Genomic DNA, 27,638 nt, shown 5'->3' with positions numbered 1-27,638 from the left:
GCTTCCCTGCACTAAAAAACACATACCAGTTCTGGGTTTGCTTTTCACAAGAAGCATTACCTGATGTGAATGATGCCTCGCACAAAAGAGCTCTCAGAAGACCTACGATTAAGAATTGTTGACTTGCATAATGCTGGAAAGGGTTATAAAAGTATCTCCAAAAGCCTTGCTGTTCATCAGTCCACAGTAAGACAAATTGTCTATAAATGGAGAAAGTTCAGCACTGCTGCTACTCTCCCTAGGAGCGGCTGTCCTGTAAAGATGACTGCAAGAGCAAAGCGCAGACTGCTCCATGAGGTGAAGAAGAATCCTAGAGTGTCAGCTAAAGAGTTACAAAAGTCTCTGGCATATGCTAACATCCCTGTTAGCGAATCTACGATATGTAAAACACTAAACAAGAATGGATTTCATGGGAGGATACCACAGAGGAAGCCACTGCTGTCCAAAAAAACCATTGCTGCACATTTACAGTTTGCACAAGAGCACCTGGATGTTCCACAGCAGTACTGGCAAAATATTCTGTGGACAGTTGAAACCAAAATTGAGTTGTTTGGAAGAAACACACAACACTATGTGTGGAGAAAAAGAGGCACAGCACACCAACATCAAAACCTCATCCCAAATGTGAAGTATGGTGGTGGGGACATCATGGTTTGGGGCTGCTTTGCTGCGTCAGGGCCTGGACGGATTGCTATCATCGAAGGAAAAATTAATTCCCAAGTTTATCAAGATATTTTGCAGGAGAACATAAGGCCATCTGTCCACCAGCTGAAGCTTAACAGAAGATGGGTGTTGCAACAGGACAACGACCCAAAGCATAGAAGTAAATCAACAACAGAATGACTTAAACAGAAGAAAATACGCCTTCAGGAGTGGCCCAGTCAGAGTCCTGACCTCAACCCGATTGAGATGCTGTGGCATGACCTCAAGAAAGTGATTCACACCAGACATCCCAAGAATATTGCTGAACTGAAACAGTTCTGTAAAGAGGAATGGTCAAGAATTACTCCTGACCATTGTGAACGTCTGATCTGCAACTACAGGAAACATTTGGTTTAAGTTATTGCTGCCAAAGGAAGTTCAACCAGTTATTAAATCCAAGGGTTCACATACATTTTCCATCTGCACTGTGAATGTTTACATGGTGTGTTCAATAAAAACATGGTAACATTTAATTCTTTGTGTGTTATTAGTTTAAGCAGACTGTGATTGTCTATTGTTGTGACTTAGATGAAGATCAGATCACATTTTATGACCAATTTGTGCAGAAATCCATATCATTCCAAAGGGTTCACATACTTTTTCTTGCAACTGTATGTAAGGTTCTTGTGGTCGGTAAAGATTATCACTGGATGCTGGGCCCCCTCCAATAGAAAACGCCACTCCTCCAAGGCAAGTTTTATGGCCAGAAGCTCTCTGTCTCCTATACAGTAATTCCTCTCAGCAGGGGCGAAGAGCTTGGGAGAAAAATCCACATGTAAACATCTTGCCCTTGAAACCTTTCTGTAGTAAAACAGCATCGGCTCCTATGAAGGAGGCATCCACTTCTAAAAAGAATTGGCAGGAGACATCGGGATGACACAGAATAGATGCAGAAGCAATGGACCTTTTTAATTGGACGAAGGCGGCCTCCTCCTCAGGAGTCCAGTCTCTGGCATTCACCTCTTTCTTAGTAAGAGCAGAGATTGGAGAAGTAAGAGATGAAAAGTTCGGGATGAACTAACAATAGAAATTAGCAAATCCAAAGAGCCTGGCTGTTTGTGGTATTGACCACGAGTAGCAATAGGAGACGGCTGGATCCCGCAGCAGTGAATCAAGGGGTGGGTATAATGGGGTTAACTACGTGGATTGATGTAATATAAAAAAATAAAAAACAATAGAAATGAGCAAATCCAAGGAAGCGCTGTATAACACGAAGACCCTGTGGGCGGGGCCAGTCCATTACTGCATTCAATTTTTCAGGATGCATCTGCAACCCGGTATCCGAGATTGTGTATCCGAGGAACGGTACGGTAGATTTTTCAAAGATGCATTTCTCAAGTTTGGCATAAAGTCGATTCTCTCTCAACCGCTGTAAAACCAAACGTACATGCTTCCGGTGAGTGGTCAAATCTGGAGAATAGATCAGTATATCGTCCAGGTACACTATCACGCAGACATAGAGCAGGTCCCGGAAGATATCGTTTACTAACTCCTGGAATACTGCGGGAGCATTGCACAGACCAAAGGGCATGACGAGATACTCGTAGTGTCCATCACGAGTGTTGAAAGCAGTCTTCCACTCATCGCCCTTTCGAATAAGGTTTCGGATAAGGTTGTATGCGCCGCACAGGTTGAATTTTGTGAACACCTTAGCTCCCCGGATCCTGTCAAAGAGTTCGGAGATTAGCGGTAGAGGGTATTGATTCTTGACTGTGACCTTATTCAGACCTCGATAGTCGATACAGGGCCGTAAGGATCCATCTTTTTTCTGCACAGAGAAGAACCCGGCACCGGCTGGTGAAGTAGATTTCCGGATAAACCCCCTCTCTCCTTGATGTAATCAGACATCGCTTGGGTCTCAGGAAGTGAGAGTGGCTAGACTCAACCACGAGAAGGAATGGCACCAAGCAGAAGGTCAGTCGGTCAATCATAAGGATGATGAGGAGGCAGGGTCTCGGCCTCTTTCTTACTGAATACATCTGCAAAACTGGCATACTCCTGCAGAAGTCCAGGCAGGTCTACAGGTATAGTAGGTGAGGAAGCAGGTCAGACCTCTGATAAGCAGGTGGACTGGCAGGATGATCCCCAACGCAGAATCTGACCGGAGTGCCAGTCCAGAACTGGAGTGTGCTGACGCAGCCAGGGAAGACCAAAGATAATCGGATTCACACAGCACATAGGAGATCATCTCTGAATGCAGAACCCCTATTTGCAATTTAAGGGGCATAGTAACAGAAAGCACAGGTTCGGGAAGTGGCAGTCCATTTATGGAAGGCACTGACAGATGCCTTTCTAGACAGATGGTAGGAAGCCGGTACTGATGGACCAGAACTTGCTGAATGAAGGTACCGGCTGACCCAGAGTCCAAGAATGCAACCTGTTTTTAACCCTTTTATATGTGTATATAATAAAATGAGCACTTTGTTAAACACATTACCCAGTTTATTATATAGTTGCATAGGCTGCAGTGTAGATATCGATCCACACTCCTGGCTCAGGGGTCCACTGAAGAATTTACATGTTCTTCTGCATGTCAGTCTGAGTTTGAACATACACACTTCTGTATCTGCATAGCTTTCTTTCACCAGACATAGGCTGAGCTTGCAACCTAAAACTGACCATACACACAAGATAACGGGGGGTGAAATGAGCATTTAGCCAACAGGTATCTCTCCGAAACACTCCCATACACGTGGAAGCTCAAACGAGCATGCATGTGTTCTTAACAGTAAGAGGGTAGAAAGCCACTGCTAGAGACCTCTGGTGGCAGCTTATCTCCCACAGAACAAAATGATCAGACATATTGAAATCCAGTAGTCTGATTATTATTCCCCCAACATCTGCCAACCGGTGAAAGTTGGAACGGACACCATACACATTAAATAATTGGCAGATCTTGCCAAAATAGACAGGTTCAGCCGATATGCAGTCTCTGTTGTACACTGAATGTTAACTTTATTAGAGATTCCAATCTTGGCCCTCCTTTGTCCTTAAGACCCACAGCTATATATCATAGCATAGATTCCACTAGGTTTTGAAATTGTTCTGCAGGAATATTGGCCTATGTGGACAGGATAGCTTCTCACAGTTGCTGTACATTAGATGTAGGTACTGGCATGCTTCTACCTCATCCCCAAGATGCTCTATAGAATTAGGATCTGAGGACTGTGAAGGCCAGGGAAGCAAGCAAACTCACAGTCATGTTCCTGAAACAAATCCATAACTATCTGACCCTTGTGGCATGTGCCTTGTCCTACTGAATGTGTCCTTCTACCATAGGATGAACAGCTGCCATGAAGGGATGAACTTGGTCGGCCACAATGCTTAGGTAGATCCTAAAGTCCAAACACCCATCCACAGCTTTTGGAAGAACCAGGGTTTACCAATAACACATTTCCCACACCATCATTCTCCCACCACCAGCCTGAACTGTTGACACCTGGCAGGAAGGGTTTATTGATTCATGCTGATTATAAAAAAAAATCTAACCCTCCCGACAACATGGTGCAACTAAAATCTCCACCATGCAAAAAAAAAATTGCATTAATCTGACCAGGCAATGTATTTCCAATTTTTGCGCTCTTTTTTTTTCCAGTAGAGTCTTACCTTGGTCTGTCTTAGGCAGCAATGGAACTAAAACTAGTTGTCTGGTGTTATAGCTTATCTGTTTTAAGCAATGATGAGACACAACGGAAATGAAGGTAGGAGCACCAGCATCTTCAGTTGCAATTTATGTGACTGTCTAGTACCTGTTTGTCAGAACAATTCTTGACATCCTCCTCTGACCTGTTTCATGGTCGAGTTGTTTATGTCCTCTGGATCCCTTTTCACTGGAGGTTTTCCTCAATCACACCACTCTCGGGACATTACATGAGAAACCCCACAAGATTGGCAGCTTTTCAAATACAGGCCCTGGCTAGCCTAGTACCAATAACCATACCTCGTTCAAATCTACTTAGATTACTAGATTTTCCCATTTTAATGTCGTTTCACAATGATCCATGGAAAACTTGATTTTATGCTTCACTCCAGGCAGAGGCATACACAGATCTCATGTGGCTCCATAGCAAAACTTAGATGAACCCACGGATCCGCAATACACCCGGCCGGCACCCCCATAGAAATTCCTATTCCTGCAAATAATTGCGGACAAGAATAGGACATGCTCTATTTTTTTCCGGAGCATCGGACCGGAAGATCGGCGGTCTGCATCCATTCCGTCCCCATAGAGAATGAATGGGTCCGAACCCGTTCCACACAATTGCGGAACGGATGCGGACCACAATTGCGGACGTGTGAATGGAGCCTAACAAGATTGTAATCTTGAACATCACATAGAGCATATGATAAAGCCCGACCCAGGTTTCGCTCCTGCTTTGTCTGGGGCGTTCAATTTCGTCTGAAACGCCACAGACGAAGCAGGAGCGAAACCCGGGTCGGGCTTTATCATATGCTCTATGTGATGTTCAAGATTACTATCTTGTAAGTATACTAAAGAAGCGTGAACTATTTTACATGCGGGTCTGTGCTATGTTGATACTCTCTTTGAAGGTTTGAGAAGCATACCCACTACAGCTCATTGGTTCAGAGATTAAGAAGCTGCAAAGGAGGGGGGGTGGGTGCATAAAAAGAACTAGTGATTTTTGTGTTACCCCTAAGCTTTCCTTTACTGCAGCGTGGACCCTAACCCCTTTTTATATGTTTTGGTCCCTTAAAACTAGCCTAAGGGTCACTTTTAAGCCGGCTGACCCATCAATATGCTTTTGTTGTGGAGGGGGATAAAATCTTAGCTAGCAGAGGGAGAACATACAAAGTCTATAGAAATTTAACATTTGAACCCAGGATCAGCTGTGAAGTCCGTGCAGCCACATAATATGTTTTTCATGTTAAATATTCTTTTTTAGAATTTCTGGTCATTTTATTTACATTTTCCGTGTCCTTCTCTATATTTAGAAAAAAATCCTAAAGTTTTCACACTGGCCACTAGGTGTAAAATACTGTATGTCAAGACCTTCTGCCCTTTGACAGCAGCCACATTGGGGGCCCTCAACGATGCCTACTGTGAATGGTGGATCCGGTGTTTTCTATACAGAGGTGATATCTGTCATAATCCTACCTGTTATGATAATGCAATGCTACTGAAAAGTTACCAGTAAAGAACAGGAAGTCTCAACATTTTATTAAGTCTAGTCCCGCTATGAAAACTGCATGGTTTTAGGTATTTCTTAAAGGGATTCTATCATCAGATTTAACCCCTCTAACCTAAACATATGCTCATGTCCAGACTAATAAGAAGAATCCTAAGCTGGCCTTATTAAACCTCACTGTGACTCTATTTGCCCAAAAAACAATCTGTCAATCACTTACTTAAGGTGCCCATGGGGAGGTCCGTTAATACAGGGTGCCCGGCCGCACCCCTCGCCGTCCGGAGCCCAGCACCGCTTTCCCTGTCTTCAGCGCCGCCTCCGCAATCCTCCCCGTGCGCACGGGCGCATCAGGCTGAGCCTAGTGCGCAGGCGCGGGATCTGGCAGAGGGACGGGGAGGATTGTGGAGGCGGCGCTGAGCTGTAGAAGGCGGCGCTGAAGACAGGGAAGGCGGCGCTGGGCACTGGACGGCGAGGAGTGTGGCCGGGCACCCTGTATTAACGGGCTTCCCCTTGGGCACCTTAAGAAAGTGATTGACAGGTTATAATAACCAGTTTTTTGGGCAAATAGAGCCACAGTGAGGTTTAATAAGGCCAGCTTAGGATTCTTCTTATTAGTCTGGACATGAGTATATGTTTAGGTTAGAGGGGTTAAATCTGATGACAGAACCCCTTTAAATATAGATAGTGACAAGAATTAACAAAAAATAAAAAGTATTTTAAATTAAAATGTGATATAAACAGTAGGTAAACACATTCTTTTTAAAGGGTTTGTATCAATGTGGCAATTCCTAGTTGATCACCAGTGGGGAATATGGTGGGTTATACATGTCCCATGTAGCAGCTGCTGCAGATGAAATGTTCAGTAGCAGATGCAAGCTGGCCATTCAAATATATGATTGTCCGTGTAATGCATGGATGAGCTGAGTTTGCTAGAGCCACTCAGACAAAAATATACGGTAGGTTCTTAACATCCATGTGTCCTTCAGGAAAGGACTGTCTTCATGAGACAACCCCTAGAGAAAGACTAGGGACTTCACACTATTATTACTAACAGTAGGGATTTTTTTTTTTTTAAATGCAAATAAATAAGTGTATATAACAAGATGAAAAGTGAACAATCCAGAACTTGACAGCGATTAAGACTGGTCCCAGAAGTAAACACTGAAAGAATGAAGTGTGCAAGCTCTTACTGGAAATGAAGAAGTTGACATGAACTCAAAGCAGCTGTATTTGCACAAACATGCATATTTCATAGAGATGCTACACAATACTGGAATTTAAAATACAAAAAATGAAACCCCTTCTAACTCAATGCATTATTCCCTCTATTTAGAATATCAGGTGCATAGCAGACATTATACTATAAAATTAAATCAGAGTACAATTATTATTTAGGAGGAAATGCACTTTAAAGGGGTTGTTAGAGATAATAAAAAAAATTCTAGTAATGCCCCCGAATGCTGTAAATAAAAAGGTTTCCCTACTCCCCTTTTTCTCCTGTGCCGCCAGTCCAGTCCTTTTAACAGACAGCAGCAGTGACATGCAGGTACATGGCTTGTGACCGCTGCAGCCAATCACTGTCCTCAATGGTCAACGCTGCAGTCTGTAAACAGACGGCGGGAGAAGGACTGGACTGGCAGTGTAGAGAAAAGCACAGGAGAAAGAGGTATGTAATCTTTTGAGTTTTCAATTATCTCAGACAACCACTTTAAGGCCCCTTTCACACGGGCGTGACGGATTAGGTTCGGATGCGTTCAGGGTGTATTCAGTGAAACTCGCACCATTTTGCAAGCAAGTTCAGTCAGTTTTGTCTTCGATAGCTGTTTAGTAGCTCAGTTTTTATCGCGCGGGTGCAATGTGTTTTGATGCGTTTTTCACGCGCGTGATAAAAAAACTGAAGGTTTACAAATGACATCTCTTAGCAACCATCTGTGAAAAACGCATTGTATCCGCACTTGCTTGCAGATGTAATGCGTTTTTCACTGAAGCCCCATTCACTTCTATGGGGCCAGGGCTGCTTGAAATACACCGAATATAGAACATGCTGTGTTTATTACGCAAGGCAGAACTGATGCGTGAAAAACAACACTCATGTACACAGACCCATGGAAATGAATGGGTCAGGATTCAGTGCGGGTGCTATGTGTTCACGTCACGCATTGCACCAGCGCGGAAAACTCGCTCGTGTGAAAGGGGCCTAAGGCTCACAGTTCATGGTATCTGTTCTCTACAATGTTCACTTTGCTCGAAGGGTGTCCCAAACATGAGCTTGATTACAGGTTACTCTGCTGCTGGGATCCTTAGCTTTACCCCAGTTTAAAGGGAACCCGTCAGCAAAATCATTTTAATACAGTAAAATGGGAATAATACTAGGATTTGCCACCAATGTCCAATATGTGAAGCTCACCATTCTGACCCCTGCACTCGCTAGAATGAAGTAGAAGTGGTGCTAGGAAGCAAGGTGATGACATAGACCATGCATGTCTGGCTCAGCTAAGTATATAGGTGTTGTGCATGAGATGAAGCTGCTGGCAGCACCCTATCTTCCTAAAAACAAAAGGATCATACATGCTGACATCCATCTGCAGGCCCTCATATATTTAAGATTCAATTCAAATCAACGGATTCAGCCAACATACATCTAATGTGTATGGCCATCTTTAGAAACACACTATGATCCATTAAAGGGTTTATATGACAGTTTTTTTTTACCGATGGATAGGTCATCAGTATCTGATCGGCAGGGGTCCCAGATGTTAACTGCTTGAGAAGGCATTGGCACTCACAATAGCACCACAGCCTTCTCTCAACTTACCAAGCATTAAGCCGTCACATGGCCTAGGCTAAGCTGGAGAAGTCCACTGCGCTACTGAAAGCGCTGTTGTCTTCTCAAACAGCTGATTGACAGGGGTCCTTGGTGTTGGACCACAACAATCAGATACTGAGGACCTTTTCAAAGGATAGGTCATCAGTAAAAAACTCTCGGTAAACTTCTTTAACCTACCAATATGTTTTTGAGGACACCCACACAAACACAGACTGAGAACCATTCAGATGTAACCAGCCGGATTCAACCCCTGAACTGCAAGGACTGTGAAATATAAAAAATCCCATAAGCCTAATATACAAGCCAATAAGGTGATTATCAGTACATTTTAACTGTGAAGACCTGAGCCGACCAGCCTTTGTTACCACAGATATAAGCTTTTTGCTTAATGGGTAAAATACTGTAAACCATATATTGCATCATTATCCAACATGAATGGAAAAGAGGGTCTGCCCGATATTTATTCAGCATTTTATGGCTACTCATAAGTTTAGGGTTCTGATAACGCACAAAATATTATTTCAAACCACAAATACATTAACGGTGGAAGTAAAAGGTCATCCATTACTGCCCACTGGTTAGACTGTCCTCATCTTCAGTTGGTGGCCGGTTCCTTTGAAAGAATCCAAGCTGCAAAGATCAGACACAGATTACAATGAGGAGAAAGCATGTAATTCACTTCTGAGGAATGGCTGTTATAAAAAAAAAACAATCACAGTAGGTAATAGTGGCCATTTTCCCCACTCACCTTCCACATGACAAATATAAACAGTGCCAGAATTAGCAGCCCCCCAAGGGCTCCAAGGATTATCCACCATAAGGGGATCTCTTTCTGTCCATCAGGAGTTACCCACTGGACCACCAGGTCAGCCTGTAAGCAGAACATAGAGAGCATACAGACGTCAAGATGTAATCCATTGGTTGACAGACCCATTTTTCATGTCATCATTTGTACTCGACCCTCTCCCCATTTCTAAGCTTACTTTTGTATAGCAACAGAAACCTAGCTTGAAGATTGCAAGCGCTGGGGCAAAAGCCCACCTAGCGCCATGTGCTGCCACTCACAGTCTATCTATGGTACACTATTTATGGTATATCTACATACACAACAACAATGACAGTCAATCTGCCACATGATGCATCTTTACTCTCCACCACAATGCCAATGTGTTATATTCAAGAGTTCTTCCCTGACTTGAATGCACAAAGTGGCATTTAGAGTATATTATAGAGGATAGCACAACATGTGTACAGTGTTGGTCTGGCCCATCAGGATCTTCCGGCGGGCCCAGGCTCTCATACTATAGTAGGCCCCAAGGTCCAGGAGGAAAAAAACACATTTGGAGCTGCCATTGGAGCCAATCGCTTCCTACCAGGGTCTATTTATTTGAAGCAAAACTAGACTTTATTGATGGTATGGTGTTTGGGCCCCAAGAATAATTTCCTCAGATGGGCTCAAGGAAATCTAGTCCAACACAGCATGTATGGTCCCAAATCTTTATGCAAACAACGTAAAAAAAAAGCTTACAGAGGTTTCGTTAAATATCATGGCTGGAGGCTGGATCCTGTAAGGGACACCTGTCACGTTGAAGTAACCATTGGAACGCAAAGTGAATTGCTGCTGTGGTCTCTGAAAGGACAACATTTAAGAGATATAGTGTTCTAAAGGCAAAATTTTCTGTTCTAGGCAGTGATTTCACAATATAGGGTTCACTATGTCACCAAAGCTCTACAATCTGGATGCCTTTCTTTTAAGACACAGTAGATGCTAAAGATAGGTTGTTGATCCAGGGATCGATTCGGATGTTATGAGTTATGTTACTATATGTACAGTATGTTTCTTACTGAACACCTCCACTACACCAGAGCAGCAAAGCCAATAAGGTACAATTTCTATTACCTTGAGGAAGCTGGAGACCCACAAAACAGAATCAAGTTTCAGCGTCACTCTGTGCCCTTTTTCCATATTCTGAATGACACATTTGATCTTCCAGCAGGTTGAATTATGACAATTCTAAAAATATATACATGTATAAAAGAAAATAAAGAAATATAAAAAAATATTTTAAAAAAAGTCCAAAAATTGATACAGAAAGTATATCGGAAAATTGCATAAGTTTTCATTACACAAAAAAAAAACAAAAAAACGGCTCTACTGGTTGAAAGCAGATTACGGCAAAACAGCTAGTTGTGCCACAATCTGCGACTTCGTTCCCCTCACGCCAGGTCTAAAATTGTGGCCGTGGGGTGGGAAGGGGACGGGTCGGTAGAAAAAGGTCTAAATTTAAGACCGCTCGGAAGCTGTCTTACATTTAGAACTGGCACAGGATCCAGCAAAGTTATGAAGAGGCCAGCGCCTCTTCACAACTTTGGCGGAAAGACCGCCAGCTTCGAGCTTTATTAAGACCAGCGTCTAAAATGCCAGTCTTAATAAATGTGCCCCTTTATGTCTGCCATGTGTGAATAAACCATAAATGTCAGACATCATTGTAGTTCTAGCATTCTACCTATGACTAGGATAATCAGGATAAAGAGATCCAGTACAACTTGCTCATCCTCTGTACTTACCAGCAGAATGGGTATCTTAGGACGACGACTGTCTTCTATGGTAGTTTGATTTTCAGTTTCGGCCATCCCAACACCCTGTTCATCTCTTGGGGCTTCTCTCCTATTTACTCTATGACTATCTGCCTTGCTGACAGGGGCTACAGTTGGATACATGAGCTAAAAAAAACAAAAACATAATCATACATTTATCAACAGTATATATTACTTCAGAACAAACTATCAAATCTACTGGAGTAGCATTAAACTAGAGAGGGACTAAAATTACAGATAAAAATTATAGAGGGCTGGACCGTGATGAATGACCACTGTGAGAAAAGACAGTAAAATCCAGGAGAAGAAACTCAGCCGGAAAGACAGGTTATCCTTTGGGAAGGAAATGTAACGCTCACATAAGTGCTGCCCTGTGATAAGATGGAGGGGCCCACTGACCTGTAGAGTGTTGACGGGTGGCATTGGAGAACATTTCATGTTGTCATCTATCATCAGATCGAATGGGTACAAAAAATGCTCATCTTCGTAGTCCTCAGGGCTTTGAATGACTAGTTGAACATGGACAGTGCCTGGCCCACCATTGTGGAGCTTTCAGGGAATATAAAATCAATATTAGTACAACAGAGCAGATATTGTGATACAGTGTCGGACTGGGGTGCTTTACGTCCACCATTAAAATTCCTTCTGGAGGTCCACTGCACAGCACAAATATACCTGCTCACACAGCAGCAAGATGCTACTCAATGATTGTTTATGGGGGTCTCTGCAGCGACTTTAAGAGGTCCCTGGGGAAAAAGGATATGGGCTAGCCTTCCTCTGTACCTAGATGTCATGTCAGCCACTTGATGCATCTATAATAAACTGGACAGTGCATATGATGTACGCTGCCTATCTATACAGGGAGTGCAGAATTATTAGGCAAGTTGTATTTTTGAGGATTAATTTTATTATTGAACAACAACCATGTTCTCAATGAACCCAAAAAACTCATTAATATCAAAGCTGAATATTTTTGGAAGTAGTTTTTAGTTTGTTTTTAGTTTTAGCTATTTTAGGGGGATATCTGTGTGTGCAGGTGACTATTACTGTGCATAATTATTAGGCAACTTAACAAAAAACAAATATATACCCATTTCAATTATTTATTTTTACCAGTGAAACCAATATAACATCTCAACATTCACAAATATACATTTCTGACATTCAAAAACAAAACAAAAACAAATCAGTGACCAATATAGCCACCTTTCTTTGCAAGGACACTCAAAAGCCTGCCATCCATGGATTCTGTCAGTGTTTTGATCTGTTCACCATCAACATTGCGTGCAGCAGCAACCACAGCCTCACAGACACTGTTCAGAGAGGTGTACTGTTTTCCCTCCTTGTAAATCTCACATTTGATGATGGACCACAGGTTCTCAATGGGGTTCAGATCAGGTGAACAAGGAGGCCATGTCATTAGATTTTCTTCTTTTATACCCTTTCTTGCCAGCCACGCTGTGGAGTACTTGGACGCGTGTGATGGAGCATTGTCCTGCATGAAAATCATGTTTTTCTTGAAGGATGCAGACTTCTTCCTGTACCACTGCTTGAAGAAGGTGTCTTCCAGAAACTGGCAGTAGGACTGGGAGTTGAGCTTGACTCCATCCTCAACCCGAAAAGGCCCCACAAGCTCATCTTTGATGATACCAGCCCAAACCAGTACTCCACCTCCACCTTGCTGGCGTCTGAGTCGGACTGGAGCTCTCTGCCCTTTACCAATCCAGCCACGGGCCTATCCATCTGGCCCATCAAGACTCACTCTCATTTCATCAGTCCATAAAACCTTAGAAAAATCAGTCTTGAGATATTTCTTGGCCCAGTCTTGACGTTTCAGCTTGTGTGTCTTGTTCAGTGGTGGTCGTCTTTCAGCCTTTCTTACCTTGGCCATGTCTCTGAGTATTGCACACCTTGTGCTTTTGGGCACTCCAGTGACGTTGCAGCTCTGAAATATGGCCAAACTGGTGGCAAGTGGTATCTTGGCAGCTGCACGGTTGACTTTTCTCTGTTCATGGGCAGTTATTTTGCGCCTTGGTTTTTCCACACGCTTCTTGCGACCCTGTTGACTATTTTGAATGAAACGCTTGATTGTTCGATGATCACACTTCAGAAGCTTTGCAATTTTAAGAGTGCTGCATCCCTCTGCAAGATATCTCACTATTTTTGACTTTTCTGAGCCTGTCAAGTCCTTCTTTTGACCCATTTTGCCAAAGGAAAGGAAGTTGCCTAATAATTATGCACACCTAATATAGGGTGTTAATGTCATTAGACCACACCCCTTCTCATTACAGAGATGCACATCACCTAATATGCTTAATTGGTAGTAGGCTTTCGAGCCTATACAGCTTGGAGTAAGACAACATGCATAAAGAGGATGATGTGGTCAAAATACTCATTTGCCTAATAATTCTGCACGCAGTGTATGTAGTGCAGTCAGTCTACTGTGCCATGTGACACTTGTGCAAGGGGAGGGGTACTAGGGACCCACCGGCAGATTCGCCTGTTCCCCTGTGGGCCAGCCTGTTGTGATTGCCAAGTTTTCTAAAAGGGGATACATTACTCGTACCTTTCCATATGCTCTAATTTGGCATATGGACTTCATAAAGGAGACCCCCAATCTGTGAGCCAGAACAGAGAGATGCAGAGATGCTCCGACATACCCAATCCAGAAATGTCCGGCCATGGCTTCTCCTGGCCAGACGGGTTGACTGACTGTGGTTAACATACACTGTGGGGACCCCAATGAGAAGACAAATGTGGTTTATTAGGGTACGACCACACTGCGAAGTCGCAATGCAATCATGATGTGGTAAGGGAATGGATGCGACTGTGGCCGCATTAGATAATCATGCATTTAGAGTGCATTTTTTGCCCGCGATCGCTTATGGACTGTTGTTGAAATTGTTGTGAATTTTCATTGTTCTTTAGCATTTTGATTAACTTCAAATAGTGACACGTTGTAAAGTATGTTAAACATATAATGGAAGTAGAAAATCAACTGTATAGCCAATGCGGTGAGCATCCACAAGCAGCAGAACATGTATTATGTGCAGTCAACCGCACGTAAATCAGGTGCAGTCATCACAACTTGGAAAGTGGCAGGTCCATCTCAGAAACCTTCCCCATTGACTTCTATTAGGAAATGAGATGCTACAGTTCCTAAGCGCATCATGATGGCAACACAACTGCGCCGTGTGGTCGTACCCTTAATGTTTCTTTCTTTTCCCTTCCTGAGCACAACATAGTGCTCAACTAGTGCTATGCAACAAATAGAGAAAGCAGTAATGCTGCTTCTTCTGTTGGACCTCACAAATTGTAACTTAGCAGACCCAGATCATCTCTGAGGGTATAAAATGCTCTGCCTATTCTCCCCTGTATCGAACACAAAGGGCCAGATTTATCATTACTCTGACAGCTCACTCCACTTTCACATATGGCTAAAGTCAGTTTTAGTCAGATTTATGAACGGCCCTTTAAGACTGTAATAAATGTGGTTTGACGGTAGCAGTTTATCTGTCAGTAAGCAGCTTTACAAAAGTCGCACGTCTTTACGAAAAAGTCGCATGTTCTATTAAAAAGTCTCATAAGATAAGCATGGTCCACACTGGAGTGAAATTGCGCATTTCTTTGCGACTTTTTTGCGACTTTTTAACTAGTCACAATAGTAAATCTGTCTAGAGGTTGATTTACATAAGAAAACACGCCCACTTTCAGAAAACTGGCGAGCATAGTGAAGAGCAGAAAAAAGTCGCAAATTTTTGCGCAGTTTTGGCGATTGCGCAAAAATCTGCAACTTTTTCACTCCATTATTCTGACTTGAGCTAATGAAAAATCTGGTCCAAAGAGTGTGATGCTCCCCACCTCTTGGGGAAAGTAATGGGGTCTATATTTGGGGTTGCTGTCCATCAGGACGGCATCTGTTTGGCTCCAAATTTATTCTGCAGCATGAGTACAACCTCTAACATACAGCCAATGTCATTAACTGTCTTCAGTGTAATGAAGAAGGAGTCTTAGACAGGCTCGGACTAGCCCACAGGGCTACAGGTGAATCCCCGGAGGGAGCAAGGTGGGCCCCTAATCTTCTACCCCCTGCACAAGTGGCATATAACCATAGGCATGCGAACGGGGTGTGCCCACCGCCTGGGCACACCCTAATCACACCTCTGTGCTCCTGCACTGCCGCCTGCCGCAGCTGCCTCTTGAACCCCGGCTGCCCCGCACACTCGCACAGTTCAATGACATCTGCTGGACTGCTCCTGGGGAGTCCTGTGCTCCGTGTCCCGGCGGCCGGCTGTGTAACGTCACGCGCCTGCTCCGCCTGTTTCATTAATAAAGTGGGAGGAGCAGTCGCGTGCGGCGTGACAGAGTGAGTGATGTCACGTTACGCTGCCGCCGGCCTAGTTTGAATGTTTGAGAGCCCACCCAGTGCTTGTGTGAATACTAGCTGGAAGGAGTCCCACTGTCCCAGTAAGGCCTCTTTCACACTTGCGTTGTTGGGATCCGGCATGCACTTCCGTTGCCGGAGGTGCCTGCCGGATCCGGAAAAACGCAAGTGTACTGAAAGCATTTGAAGACGGAACCGTCTTCCAAATGCTTTCAGTGTTACTATGGCACCCAGGACGCTATTAAAGTCCTGGTTGCCATAGTAGGAGCGGGGAGCGGGGGAGAGGTATACTTACAGTCCGTGCGGCTCCCGGGGCGCTCCAGAATGACGTCAGAGCGCCCCATGCGCATGGATGACGTGATCCATGCGATCACATGATCCATGCGCTTGGGGCGCCCTGACGTCACTCTGGAGCGCCCGGGGAGCCGCACGGACGGTAAGTACACTGCTCCCCCGCTCCCCACTACACTTACCATGGCTGTCAGGACTTTAGCGTCCCGGCAGCCATGGTAACCACTCTGAAAAAGCTAAATGTCGGCTCCGGCAATGCGCCGAAACGACGTTTAGCTTAAGGCCGGATCCGGATCAATGCCTTCCAATGGGCATTAATTCCGGATCCGGCCTTGCGGCAAGTGTTCCGGATTTTTGGCCGGAGCAAAAAGCGCAGCATGCTGCGGTATTTTCTCCGGCCAACAAACGTTCCGTACCGGAACTGAAGACATCCTGATGCATCCTGAACGGATTACTCTCCATTCAGAATGCATTAGGATAATCCTGATCAGGATTCTTCCGGCATAGAGCCCCGACAACGGAACTCTATGCCGGAAGACAATAACGCAGGTGTGAAAGAGCCCTAAGTTAGTAATAGTAGTACAACTACAAGTTTACAACACTTTACATAAGGAACGCGGCGGGGTCTAACAATAGTTGCCGGCCTGAGGCCTCCACCCCCTGTTGGGGTTCACTGTCAGGGACACTGTTATGGGGGGGGGGGGATCTGTGGATGATGACACATATATAGCACAAGATGCTGCTATATATGTGTTATCCACAGATCCCCCCGGCCCCCCATAACAGTGCCATCCACAGATATCCCCTTAATAGACTGTTAAGGGGATATCTGTGGTCTTTGGATGACACTGTTATGGGGCATCTGTGGAATATGACACTGTTATGGGGGATCTGTGGATGACACTGTTATGGGGGCATCTGTGGAATATGACACTGTTATGGGGGATCTGTGGATGACACTGTTATGGGGGCATCTGTGGATGACACTGTTATGGGGGATCTGTGGATGACACTGTTATGGGGGCATCTGTGGAATATGACACTGTTATGGGGGATCTGTGCTGACACTGTTATGGGGGGCGTTCCAAAGAAGGTCGGCACTGCTCAAGGGATGTCGCGGTTCACGTGTCTGCGGGCAGGGATCCCAGTAGATAATTCGCAAATAAAGACCGGCACTCGCTGATGAATATTCTTGTAGGTTTATTCAGTCACATATTCCATATGTGTGCCGGTCTTTATTTGCAAACTGTTATGGGGGCATCTGTGTGGAATATGACACTGTTATGGGGGATCTGTGGATGACACTGTTATGGGGGGAATCTGTGTATGATACTGTTATGGGGGAGATCTGTGGATGACGCACTGTTAATAACAGTGCGTCATCCACAGATGCCCCCATAACAGTGCCATCCACAGATATCCCCTTAACAGTGCATCATCCACAGATGCCCCCATAACCATGCGTCATCCACAGATGCCCCCATAACCGTGTGCCATCCACAGATGCCCCCATAACCGTGTGTCATCCACAGATCCCCCATAACAGTGTGTCATCCACAGATCCCTCATAACACTGTGTCATCCACAGATCCCCCATAACAGTGTGTCATCCACAGATCCCCCATAACAGTGCACCTGCGCACTGAGGAGAGACTGAAAGGAGGGGAAGATTCGTGGAAGCAAGCAGAGGATAGCACAGCAGACGACTGAATAGCTTCTTTTGTAAGTAAACTATTTTATTATAGTGCTGAAACTGCTTTAAACTCTTGAAAGTTTCTCTCTTTCTCAGGTCTGAAGCAATACCGAGGAAGAAAGGAAAACTCTTGAAAGTTTGTCTTTTAAGTATTAGGATAGTACAATAAAAAGGTATCCCGCAATACTCTCGTATTTTGTAATCTTATTTATATATACTTATTTCATTTTTTTTAGTAGTATGATTAAGTGGTGAAAATTATTAGTGCCCCCCCATTTTTGACTGTGATATCTTATGTGCCCCCCTATATATTGTTCCTAGAGTCGCCACTGCGCAGAGGCGGAGTCACGGCAACGCTAGGGTGAGGCCCGGCCTTTGTGTGTATGTATATAATATATATATATATACATACATACATACACACGTGTGCGGGGCATGTGTGTTTGTACTTTAGGGTGCACACTCTAATGTAATAGGCTACACACGCCTATGCATATAACACAGTAGACTTACTGTACTTCATACATATATTCAGGGGCGTAGCTATAGGGGGTGCAGAGGTAGCAGTCGCTACCGGGCCCAGGAGCCTGAGGGGGCCCAAAGACCCTTGTGGTGCATAAGAAGACACCAATATTATAGAAAGTCTATGCTGGTCAAGTTACACCTCTGGCTCAAGGGAAGGGGGTTAAATTAAGAATTTGGCATGGGGGCAGGGGTGCCGTTTCAATTTTAGCCTCGGACAGCACGAAGGCTATGCGCTTCCTGCCCTTAGCCACAAAGCACTGAGGGAAGGGGGGCCCCAAGCTGAACTCTTGCACAAGGGCCCATGAGCCATTAGCTACGCCCCTGCATATATTCCATGTACAGCACCTCAACTAGCCGATGTTCATAGAAAAATCTTGATAGATTATTAAAGAAATTCCCCAGTTTATTATGATAGACACGATCAGAGCTGAGATGTCTTCTAGGTATAGAGGAAAGCTACCAGTGTCTTTTTCTCTCCAGGACCTACCTTCTCAAAGTTGCTGCAGGGACCCCCATATTCAATCATCTGGTAGCATCTTGCTGCTGTGTGAGCAGGTAATATTTGAATGTATCCGGATAGTGGGCCCCCAAAATAAATTTTACTGGTGGGCCCTAGGTACCCCTGTCCGACACTGGTCCTAGAAGTGATAATATGGACCCACAGAGCCCTGATCTCATCATTATCGACTCTGTCTGGGATTACATGAAGAGACAGAAGGACTTGAGCAAACCTACATCCTCATATCTGTAAGTAAGTTCTCCAAGATGTCTGGAACAGTCTACCTGCCGCAAATGTACCCCGAAGAATTGATGTTGTTTTGGGGTTAGGGTGTGTGTGTGTGTATATATATATATATTTATATGTGTATATATATATATATATATATATATATATATACACATACACGTGTATATATATATATAGCAAATACACACTACTGCTCATTAATTTCAGTACACTTTGTATACAGATTTGTATATTTCTCTGTAAAGGATGAACATGGTATGTGTTTTTGCACAGAAAGGAGTCTAGCTACAGTTTGCAGACACTTTCACACTTGCATGCATCTCATTTATTCATAATTTATAAAAATATAATTGAAAACGTTCGTTTTTGAGGAAATGCGACTATAAAACCTTTGTAAAAGAGAAGCTGTATTTGTTGCACATAGCAACCAATCACATCATAGTGTTCATGTTTCAAGAGCATTCTATAAAATGAAAGCTGCACTGTGATTGGTTGCTCTGGGCAACAAAGACAGTTTCTCTTTTAAACAGGTTTCTAATTCATCACTGTACACCATGAAAGAACTTATTGTCCGCCTTGTAGTATGATATTGTCTAAACTTGTAAACTGGTTTCGCAAATGGCTCCAAAGAAGGAGTTATCAATAGAAAAACGCAGGGCATAATTTTCGGGTTTATTTTGATGGTGTGCCTTAAGTGTACCTTGAAAACGAAAGTATACATGATCAACCAAGACCTGGACAACCTAGAGTGACCACAAAATAGGAGGACACATTTATCAAAGTGTCTTCCAAATGGGGCAGATTCATAACAACTAGTCAAATCTGTGCTGCTATTATGGAAGCAAGGTAAAAAAAAAAGCCTGTTAATCATGACTGTCAAACATTGCCTTGAAGCCATTGACTTGCAGCCGAAAGCCAATGCTTAGGCCCATTCATGAAGAGAAGATGCTATTGTGGGCTAAAAAGAACGGGCGCTGGACCACCAGGCAGTGGAAGAAGGTTCTTTTCAGAGATGAATCCAAGTTTGAGGTGTTTGGTTCCAAAAGGCGAACATTTGTTCATCGTGTGACAGGTGAGCATATGCTTTCTGCTACATATAAAAAATTGCAAAAATAAAAAATTGAAAAGGAGAAAAAACACCCACGCCAATCGTCACCATTGCTACCCTATACACTTCAGAGACTATATATACACAAACCAATCTACACAAATTAGGTTACCCATTTTAATAATCACATTTTACCTCAAAGATCTGGGTCACTATTACCCCTCGATCACCGGGATTCTTTGAATCCTCTTTTAGTTCCCAGTTGGATAGTGGCAGAATGACTTCTGCAGGGTGAATGCTCCTTTTTCATGTAAGAGGGAAAAAAGTATTAGTATATGCATTATGGGCAATACCAATCCCACCAATTACCATATAAATCTATAGTCTACCATACAGAACAGTGCACTGGCATTAAAAGCTATGGATACCTTTGTACTGGCTTTTTTTAATTGTTTATTTGCTTCTGTAATTCAAAATGAAACAACTTTTTACTATGTTTTAATATGTTCCTTCTGCAGAGTTTAAGGGGGACATTTATTAAAATTGATGCAAAGAAAAACTATCTTAGTTATGCATAGCAACCAATCAGATTCCTCCTTTCATTTTCCAAAGGAGCTCTGAAAAATTAAAGGCGAATCTGATCGGTTGCTATGGGCAACTAAGCCAGTTTTTCTTTACTCTAGTCTTGATAAATCTCCCCCTAAATCCTTCACCTAACTGACACAGCTTATGAATATGACATAAATCCACCAAAGCACTGCTCTTGCTTCTGATGGATCTCTCTGCTCTCTTCCTCTTTTTTTCTTGGTGTTAGCAGCAGAAAGGGGTTGGATGCTGTCTCAATGGCACATCATATTGTGGAGAGGGGAGAAAGCATTCCAGCAGGGTAGATTACATATACTGTAGATCAGGGATCAGCAACCTTCGGCACTCCAGTTGTTGTGAAACTACAATTACCAGCATGCTCCATTCATTTCTATGTGAGTTCTTAGTAGTTTCACAACAGCTGGAGTGCCGCAGGTTGCCTACCCCTGCTGTAGATAGAGAAGAAATCATACACAAGGCTGTTTGCATAGGGCTGCGTACAAGTATATAGAGAAAGCAGATTACCTCCAGCAAGCACAGCATGGGGAGTAACTACACTGCTCAAAAAAATAAAGGGAACACAAAAATAACACATCCTAGATCTGAATTCATTAAATATTCTTCTGAAATACTTTGTTCTTTACATAGTTGAATGTGCTGACAACAAAATCACACAAAAATAAAAAAATGGAAATCAAATTTTTCAACCCATGGAGGTCTGGATTTGGAGTCACCCTCAAAATTAAAGTGGAAAAACACACTACAGGCTGATCCAACTTTGATGTAATGTCCTTAAAACAAGTCAAAATGAGGCTCAGTAGTGTGTGTGTGGCCTCCACGTGCCTGTATGACCTCTCTACAACGCCTGTGCATGCTCCTGATTAGGTGGCGGACGGTCTCCTGAGGGATCTCTTCCCAGACCTGGACTAAAGCATCTGCCAACTCCTGGACAGTCTGTGGTGCAACGTGATGTTGGTGGATAGAGCGAGACATGATGTCCCAGATGTGCTCAATTGGATTCAGGTATGGGGAACGGGCGGGCCAGTCCATAGCATCAATGCCTTTGTCTTGCAGGAACTGTTGACAAACTCCAGCCACATGAGGTCTAGCATTGTCTTGAATTAGGAGGAACCCAGGGCCAACCACACCAGCATATGGTCTCACAAGGGGTCTGAGGATCTCATTTCGGTACCTAATGGCAGTCAGGCTACCTCTGGCGAGCACATGGAGGGCTGTGCGGCCCTCCAAAGAAATGCCACACCACACCATTACTGACCCAATGCCAAACCTGTCATGCTGGAGGATGTTGCAGGCAGCAGAACGTTCTCCACGGCGTCTCAAGACTCTGTCACGTCTGTCACATGTGCTCAGTGTGAACCTGGTTTCATCTGTGAAGAGCACAGGGCGCTAGTGGCGAATTTTCCAATCTTGGTGTTCTCTGGAAAATGCCAAACGTCCTGCACGGTGTTGGGCTGTAAGCACAACCCCCACCTGTGGAGGTCGGGCCCTCATATCACCCTCATGGAGTCTGTTTCTGACCGTTTGAGCAGACACATGCACATTTGTGGCCTGCTGGAGGTCATTTTGCAGGGCTCTGGCAGTGCTCCTGTTCCTCCTTGCACAAAGGCGGAGGTAGCGGTCCTGCTGCTGGGTTTTTGCCCTCCTACGGCCTCCTCCAAGTCTCCTGATGTACTGGCCTGTCTCCTGGTAGCACCTCCTTGCTCTGGACACTACGCTGACAGACACAGCAAACCTTCTTGCCACAGCTCGCATTGATGTGCCATCCTGGATAAGCTGCACTACCTGAGCCACTTGTGTGGGTTGTAGACTCTGTCTCATGCTACCACTAGAGTGAAAGCACCGCCAGCATTTAAAAGTGACCAAAACATCAGCCAGGAAGCATAGGAACTGAGAAGTGATCTGTGCTCACCACCTGCAGAACCACTCCTTTATTGGGGGTGTCTTGCTAATTGCCTATAATTTCCACCTGTTGTCTATCCCATTTGCACAACAGCATGTGAAATTGATTGTCACTCAGTGTTGCTTCCTAAGTGGACAGTTTGATTTCACAGAAGTGTGATTGACTTGGAGTTACATTGTGTTGTTTAAGTGTTCCCTTTATTTTTTTGAGCAGTGTATCAGTACACAATAGAGGAGATCATGTAGAAGGGGAAATCAGTCCAGAAATAAAGCTGTTCTGATACATGAGAGCTAGGGAAGACAGCAGCATGCTGGACACACACATTCCACATCCAATATGCATTGCTGGGAGAGACACATACACATGAGAAACATCTGAAACTAGGGGTAGGTTGAAAACTGAATATCAGAGAGTCTCAAAATGAATGAAGGAATGAAGACTGCAGACTGAAACTTTGACTTAGGGCATCTTTTATTTGTTTTTAACTCAAGGTGACCACTAACATATGTATAGTTTATTTATCATTACCATTTAATTTACCATAATTTGCATTAAAAAAAAACAAAAAAAAAAAACAGGAAAAAAATTCTTTATGGGTTGAAATCGAAAAAAAAATATACACAATTCCGCCATTGTTCTTTGGGTTTTGTCTTTACTGTGTTCACTATGCACTAAAAATGACTTATTCATGAATTCATTCTCAGCGGGTTCAGCCAACACACTAATGTGTGCGTGGAGCTTCTGACTCTCCCCCAACAGATGATGTCGGGGGAGACAAGGATCAGGCAAAATTCATATTTTCACCCAATCCTTCTGTTCTCAAGGGAGATAAACGGACCCCAGAACCGGCAGCAGCTTTCGCTGCTCTCTCCATAGTATGCTGAACATGTTTGCGTATAGGGAAACTGGGAGGGAGATGGGAGAGATAGCTGTCAGCCGAACAATCATTTAGGCAACAGCCATTGTATGTGTATGGCCAGCATTGGAACAATAGTTCAGCCAAGCTGGTTCTTGACTGCTGTGCACTGGAGATCTTTCGTCATTCTTGATGGAGGACAGATTTGGCAATCAAGCTGGCCTGGGTAGCTGCTGGATACCCTAAGGCTGGGTTCACACTTGAGCGAATTTGATATGCGCGTTTAACGCGCGTTTTTGTCCATGGTGAACGCGCGTATTACGCGCGTTTGTGTGATTGACAGCAGTGTCCTATGGCTGCAAACGCGCGACAAAACGCCCCAAAGAAGCTCAAGAACTTGTTTGAGCGTAGGGCGTTTTTCAGCGCGTTCAAACGCGCTGTAAAACGCTCAAGTGAGAACCAGGGCCATAGGGAAGCATTGGTTTTCATGTGTTGAGCGTTTTACAGCGCGTTTGAACGCGCTGTCAAACGCTCAAGTGTGAACCCAGCCTAAAGGGCACATTGTGTAACTGTGCAGAACCAGAAATAAGGATTGCACCACCTTGATTGTATAATCATTGACCAAGTGCCTCTAGGAGTTTAAGCTTAATGATTCTCAAGTTCAATCGCATTAAGTTTTCCAGGTGTTCTTTTTCATTTTCCTGCTGTGTACTGCATATTTTAATAGTTCTGACATTTTTGGATGTAGCAATACCAATTATGTTTATTTTGATATTGTTTACTTCAATATGTAAAAGTGGGTACATTGGGTAATTTAAGTACTTTTTAAAAAAATGTTTAAAACTTTTTTTTTAAACTATTATTGTTAGTCTCCCTGAAGAACTTGAACATGAGTTTGTTCAATACACCATAGACTGCTATAGTTTACTATTGCAGTCTGTGGGGATTCTCCATACTGCCTATGAAGCCTTGCTGCAAGCAGAGCTTAACTAGCAGTTTAATAATGGCAGGCCACAATTTTGCCATGGGGCCAACTGGAGGTCAGGGGGAGCCTCTCTTTTTGGCTACTCTCTCAGATGGTCACTACTGACTTCAGCATCTGAGGGATTAAATGACCGGAATTACAGTATCGGTTTCTGAGCCTGCTCAATATGCTTTCTGCCCAGTTCGGACATACAGTAATGTCCAGACAGGCAAAGGGCTTTAGTTTCCCACCCAGAAACTGCACTTCTCTTGCCAATGATCTACCTGTGATATGTCTATGGTATGTCAAATGAATGAGGCTGAGCTACAATACCAGTTATGTCTGAATGGCAGAACCATATTTTTCATCTAATACAACCCCTTGAACCCGTTTTCTACATGTACTCGCACATGCAGCGGGCGCCATAGCCGGCAGGTCTCTACTGTTTCAAACACACAAACGTTTTTTTTTTCCGTTTACGTTCCGTTTTTGAGTTCCGTATACGGAAGGTATACGGAACCATTCATTTCAATGGATCCGCAAAAAACAGAAGCTTCTCCGTATGCCTTCCGTTTCCGTATTTCCATTTTTCAGTTCTGTTCAAAGATAGAACATGTCCTATTATTGTCCGCATAATGGACAAGGATAGTACTGTTCTATCAGGGGCCAGCTGTTCTGTTCCGCAAAAACGGAATGTACACGGACGTTATCCGTATTTTTTGCGGATCAGTTTTTTGCGGACCGCAAAATACTGAAAGAGCCATACGGTCGTGTGCAAGAGGCCTAATGCTGATCGTGGACATTACAGTGATTAGTCTTGATCGAGCACCAAAGTGCTCCAGTGCTTGGGCCGAACACCTCGGGATGCTCGGGTGCTCTACTGGTGAGCTGACCCTGTAAAAAATTATATGCGAGGGCCTGCAGGGGAGCTGACCCTCTAAAGAAATATATGTGAGGGCTTGCAGGTGAGCTGACCCTGTAAAAGATTGTAGGTGAGGGCCTGCAGGTGAGCTGACCCTGTAAAAGATTGTAGGTGGGGGCCTGCAGATGAGCTGACCCTGTAAAAGATTGTAGGTGAGGGCCTGCAGGTGAGCTGACCCTGTAAAACATATGTGAGGGCCTGCAGGTGAGCTCACCCTGTAAAACATTATATGCAAGGGCCTGCAGGTGAGCTGACCATGTAAAACATTATATGCAAGGGCCTGCAGGTGAGCTGACCATGTAAAACATTATATGTGAGGGCCTGCAGGTGAGCTGAGCCTGTAAAAGATTGTAGGTGAGGGCCTGCAGGTGAGATGACCCTGTAAAAGATTGTAGGTGAGGGCCTGCAGGTGAGCTGACCCTGTAAAACATTATATGCGAGGGCCTGCAGGTGAGCTGACCCTATAAAAGATTGTAGGTGAGAACCTGCTGGTGAGCTGATCCTCTAAGAAAAATTATATGCGAGGGCCTGCAGGTGAGCTGACCCTTTAAAAAATTAAATGCGAGGGTGTGAAGCTGAGCTGACCCTCTAAAAGATTGTAAGTGAGGGCCTGCAGGTGAGCTGACCCTGTAAAAGATTGTAGGTGATGGCCTTCTGGTGAGTTGACCCTCTAAAAAATTATATGCGAGGGCCTGCAGGTGAGCTGACCCTGTAAAAAATTATATGCGAGGGCATTATATGCGACGAATAAGCATGTTTATATGATGGAAGAGGAGGATGAGGAAAGGAAGATTCAACCATATACCCTTTTTTGTGGTGGAAGGGGTGCATGGGAATACAACATGTTGGTACCTGCATTCCTTGGATATAATGGAGGACATTTTGGCACCAAAGATGACAGAAATTAAAGCAGGCCCAGCATGCATGTGGAACCTACACTCCCTGAATTGTATGGTAGCCGTCATGGCACATAACAGGTAGAATTTAATGTTAGGAACCCGTCTTACAGAGATCGCCTTGACGTGCGGCAGACAGGCTCAAATAATTTTGTACAAAATGATTTGCCAAGCATCTCTAATTTATAAGTATAGCACTAGCAATTATTATGCATTTTTGTACTTTATTTGGTTTGCAGAGAGCTGTTGCATTGCATGTTTTGTTTTACAATGGGAATACAGTGTATTCAGTACATTATAAACAAAACATTTAAAGTGCCTTTATGCTCACCAGCTTTCCTCTGGTGGAGTCGAGAATTCAGGGTCAATCCAGGCCTTGTTCATTTTTATAAAAGTCAACCTCTCAGCATTTTCAGTTGACAGGCGGATACACTTACCTGTTATAATGCCATCTGCAGCACTAAATACCGGCTCAGACAAAACGCTGGCGGCAGGGCAGGCCAGCACCTCCAAGGCGTAGAGCGCCAGTTCGTGCCACGTGTCCAGCTTGGACACCCAGTAGTTGTAAGGCACTGAGGGATCATTGAGGACACTGACACGGTCTGCTATGTACTCCTTCACCATCTTCCAAAATGTTTCCCTTCTTGTGACAGTAGGCTGCGCATCAGGGTGAGGGTGCTGGCGGGGTGTCATGAAACTGTCCCAGGCTTTGGAGAGTGTTGCCCTGCCTCTGTTGGAACTGCTGTGTGTTATCCTTGTCTCCCCTCCTCAGTTGCCCAAGGAACTACGGACTCTGCCGCCAGTGTTGGAAATTTTTGGAGCAATTTTTCAACAAGCACCTTCTGGTACTGCACCGTTTTGCTCGTCCTCTCCACCAGAGGAGTGAGAGATGAGAAGTTCTCTTAGTAGCGGGGGTCGAGAAGGGTGAACAACCAGTAATCCGTGTTGTCTAAAATGCGTATAACGCGCTGGTCGCTGGAAAGGCAGCCTAACATGAAGTTAGCCATGCGTGCCAGAGTACCAACAGGCAAAACTTTGCTGTCGTCATCAGGAGGATGACTCTCAATCTCCTCATCCTCTTCCTCCTCTTCTGCCCTCCCACGCAGAACAGATGAAATTAAACTCCCATGGGTACTACCCTCTGTAGCGGAGGCAACCGTCTCCTGCTCCTCCTCCTCTTCATCGTCCAATTCGTGCTGAGAAGACGAACTAAGGGTGGTCTAGCTATCACCCTGTGTAATGTTTTCCCCCATTTCCACCTCTTCCACATGCAAAGCTTCGTCCTTAATTGTGAGCAGCGATCGTTTGAGTAGACACAGAAGTGGGATGGTTACGCTCAGGCCTTTTTTTCTGGCGGAACGCCCCGGAACGGCGTTCCGCCACCTATTTTCTCTGACTCGCCCCGCCCCCCTCATGGGCGTCCGCCCGCCGCCGCAAACAGGAAAAAAATGAATGACCTTTTTTTTTCTTCCTTTACCTGCCTTGCGCCGTTACGCGGCGCGCCTGCAGCCCAAGTAGTCCCGCCCATCCC

General features: G+C 44.3%; 1 protein-coding gene across 2 annotated transcripts in view; it reads right to left on the bottom strand.

The window, feature by feature from the left end:
- Nucleotides 1-9,108: 9,108 nt before the first annotated feature.
- ITGA2B (integrin subunit alpha 2b) overlaps nucleotides 9,109-27,638 on the bottom strand; it is a 130,784-nt gene continuing 112,254 nt past the window's right edge. For both annotated transcript variants that reach the window (XM_040435903.1, XM_040435904.1), the window contains exons 25-31: nucleotides 20,159-20,264; nucleotides 11,674-11,823; nucleotides 11,245-11,400; nucleotides 10,577-10,690; nucleotides 10,205-10,306; nucleotides 9,425-9,547; nucleotides 9,109-9,306 (exon numbers count right to left, since the gene is read on the bottom strand). In XM_040435903.1, coding sequence (XP_040291837.1) covers nucleotides 9,241-9,306; nucleotides 9,425-9,547; nucleotides 10,205-10,306; nucleotides 10,577-10,690; nucleotides 11,245-11,400; nucleotides 11,674-11,823; nucleotides 20,159-20,264 — 817 coding nt within the window. In that variant the 3' untranslated portion in view covers nucleotides 9,109-9,240. The remainder of the gene's footprint in view (nucleotides 9,307-9,424; nucleotides 9,548-10,204; nucleotides 10,307-10,576; nucleotides 10,691-11,244; nucleotides 11,401-11,673; nucleotides 11,824-20,158; nucleotides 20,265-27,638) is intronic.

The sequence above is a fragment of the Bufo bufo genome, chromosome 6 (genome assembly GCF_905171765.1).
Source record: "Bufo bufo chromosome 6, aBufBuf1.1, whole genome shotgun sequence".
Taxonomy (NCBI): Eukaryota; Metazoa; Chordata; class Amphibia; order Anura; family Bufonidae; genus Bufo; species Bufo bufo.
This window is presented reverse-complemented; position numbering and strand designations above follow the sequence as displayed.